This window comes from Ictidomys tridecemlineatus, chromosome 4 (genome assembly GCF_052094955.1).
Source record: "Ictidomys tridecemlineatus isolate mIctTri1 chromosome 4, mIctTri1.hap1, whole genome shotgun sequence".
NCBI lineage: Eukaryota > Metazoa > Chordata > Mammalia > Rodentia > Sciuridae > Ictidomys > Ictidomys tridecemlineatus.
In genome coordinates, this window is record NC_135480.1 from 54735082 (window position 1) to 54738577 (window position 3496).

Below are 3496 nucleotides of genomic sequence, written 5' to 3' on the forward strand. Positions count from 1 at the left end.
ATGATTATTCTGCATACTACTTAGTCATTAATTTTGGTTTCCTGTGATTGTATGTATTTCAAGTAGTCTTTACCCTTGTAACTAAAGTAATATTATGGTCTATGTTGATTCATCCCATATCTTAAATCTTAGTGACTTTGTTTGTTTTGTCTGTTGTTTCACTGGCTCCGATTTAGCAACTTGTTTCCTTTTGTGCTGGCCATCAATTTTCTCTGTTTGGGTGTTATTTGCTATTTAGTCTACCTGTTCCTGATCATCTTATATCCAAAGTTTGAGATTCCTTAGACCTTTGTGGGCTGCAAATGTATGCAAGGTTTAATTACTTTAATTATAAAGTTTAATTACTTTAATTATAAAGTTTCCCTTTATCCTGGAGATTTATGTAAGTGTACCAGTCATATCAATCTCTTCACTTATGCCACTCTCATTCCAAAAAAACACGTACTCTAATGTTCTAGTTAGTTACATTTTCTTCTGACTTGTCAAAATCTCTCATTATGAAAAAAAAATTTGTTTAAGAGATATTTAAACATTGCATCATTTGTTTTATTTGTGTTTACTACTATTGTCTAAAATGACCAACCCTGCTACCACTGGAATAGAAGTCTTAAGGTAGATTGCTTGTGTGAGTGGGATATCTGGCTCTCACAACTGGGAGTAGGTGGTACTATATCCACCATAGGTTGTCCTTATCTGTGATTGTTTCTCGGGTGCTATGTTCCCAGTGGGACCTGGAATGACTACTCCTGATGCATCAGCCTGCCCTGGTTGGCTTTTTTCTTTCTGCATAGTCTCATCCCCTTCTCATAATCTATATCACTTACTTTGTAGTTTCACTGTCTGAATCCTATACTAGAGGATAAATCCCTGGAAGCCGACATCTTCCAAAGTTTGTCTCATATCCTCAATGGACAAGGACAGTACCTGATAATCACTCAATATGATTTTTGAATGTACAAAAGAATAAGTAAAACAATGAAAAGATTAATGTCCTTGCTTCTATTAAAAAGAAAGATGAACTTTCCGTTGGGAACACTGAAGAGAAGAAAGGGAAAGAAATGTGGCAGTTCTTAGCATATGAAGACTAATGAGATCTCTTCAGATGATACTCATAATTCCAAGGAAAGGACAACCAAGACTGCTTGAGCATCCTGAGGAGAGTGTGGGTCTGACCATGACGCCACTCTAAAAGTTTGCTCTTCATAGCATCATTGACATCATAGAAGCTGAATTTTCTTCTTGGAAATTTATTGTTTGTTTTTGTTTTACTTAGTCCTTAGGAGCTTAGAACATATCTCATTCCAGCAGAGGAACTTACCTGCTTGAACATGTCAGAGAAATTCACAAATTAATCAGAGGTCGCTCATCCTGTTTTTAACTGGGGACTTCATAATTAGGTGAGAAAGGCCAGGGACACAGACCACAATTTTATGGGCTCACAAAGTCCATCCCCCACAGATAGCCTTTCTCCAAAATCAATTCCAGCGATTTTACTGTGTGGCTGCACTTTGTCATTTCTCTTACAGTGTTCTCAGTCACAATATAGTTATCATCCCTATCCAGAATAAATTGATTTTTTAAATGGACACAGCCAAAAGGATTGAGGCAAGTTAGGTTTCTATTACTATAAATAATAGCTCAGATAATCAATGTATAAAGAGGAAAAATATAGAAGAATACTAATAGGGACTAATACTTTATCACAAGGACCTTTAGGGGACACTTAATATTTAAACAATGTCAAAGTATAATGACCTTAACTTATGAAAGAGAACAACTTTTGAAAAAAATGTAAATACACCTTTAAAGGGATTTTCAACAGATTTTATTTTATGTGAACCAACTTGTGTTCTTAATCATGGATTTGATTTAGTTTTATTCAATTAACTCAGTATGAGCCTCAGACTTACTATGTCATCTGAACATTGAACTCCTATGTTTACTGTATAGAGCTGCAAAGAGACTCTGATAAGAATGATTGTGCTGAGATTGCCGGTCACCAGGTAGATGTATAGTATGATCAAGAAGAGAAAAACACAGAGACTAGATCATGCACTAACTTTTGACATATGGACAGATATATTTCAATCACAGGCATTCTGCTTCCTCTTATGTATGGGATATTATTATTATATCAAGTCTGACAAAATAGCAGATTTCACCAAGAAAATATTTTCCTGCCAAGCACTCTCTTTAGAGTCCCCTTTATCTCCTGGTTCCTGAGACTGTAGATGAGGGGATTCAGCATGGGGATCACCACCGTGTAGAACACAGATACCACTTTGTTCTGATCCGTGGAGTAGCTGGACTTGGGCATCACATAAATGAAGGTAATTGTTCCATAGTAAAGAGTGACTGCAGTGAGGTGGGAGGTGCAGGTGGAGAAGGCCTTGTGGCGCCCCTCAGTAGAGCTCATCCTCAGGATGGTGATGAGGATGTAGATGTAGGAGATGGCAATGACAAATGCTGTGACCACGATGATGGAACCAGCAGAAAATGAGGAAACAAATGCAATGACGCTGACATCAGAACAGGAGAGCTCAACTAAAGGAGCAAAATCACAGAAGAAATGATTGACTCCATTTGGCCCACAGAAGAGTAAAGAAAAGAAGGAAAGGGAAAAGATGGAAGCATTGAGGAAACCCCCTGTATAAGCCACTACAAGTAACTGGAGACAGACTTGTGTGGACATTTTGGTGGAGTAAAGCAGTGGGTTGCAGATTGCCACAAAGCGATCATAGGCCATGACAGCCAGAAGGAAGCACTCCACTGTCCCAAAGAAAACAACTGAACCAAGCTGGGTGGCACACCCAAGGTAGGAGATGGCGTTCCTCTCCACCAGGAAGTTTACAAGCATATTGGGTGTGACAGAAGATGAAAAGCCTATGTCAGCAAAAGCTAAGTGGCTCAGAAAAAAGTACATGGGATGATGGAGCTGAGAAGAGACTCTGATGAGAATGATCGTGCTGAGATTGCCACAGATGGTCACCAGGTAGATGCACAGGATGATCATGAAGAGGAAAACTCGGAGGACTGGATCCTCAGTTAAGCCCAATAGAATGAACTCTGTCACTGCAGTGTGGTTCCCAGTGACCAGGGAATCCATGGGACAGTGGCTGCTGAAAAATGGCCTGGGGGGAAACATGATATGAAAGCATTTTTTAAATATCATGGTTCCATTTTCATTAAGGCAGATAGAATGTCACTATAAATAAGAATATTGAAGTACCATTATTTCTTTATATGCAATGATGGTGTAATGTTAAACTTGTTTTTAGCAGAAACTCCAGAAAGGGACTGGGGTTGTGGCTGAGCAGTAGAGAGCTTGTCTTAAATGTGTGGGGCACTGGGTTCTATCCTCAGCACCACATAAGCAAATAAATAAAAATAAAGATGTTATGTACAACTAAAAAAATTAAATAAAGAAACTCCAGAAAAATTCTTCCATTTAATGTTTTTACTTTGTATATTATATATTGTTCCCCAGTGTCTATCT

The 3496-nt window shown here is 38.3% G+C and overlaps 1 protein-coding gene across 1 annotated transcript; it reads right to left on the bottom strand.

The window, feature by feature from the left end:
• Positions 1 to 2158: 2158 nt before the first annotated feature.
• On the bottom strand, positions 2159 to 3107 carry LOC101957113 (olfactory receptor 5P76). The gene has a single exon (XM_013365576.4). The coding sequence runs from the start codon at positions 3104 to 3106 to the stop codon at positions 2159 to 2161; it is 948 nt and encodes a 315-aa protein (XP_013221030.2). The 5' UTR covers position 3107.
• Between the last annotated feature and the right edge of the window lie 389 nt (positions 3108 to 3496).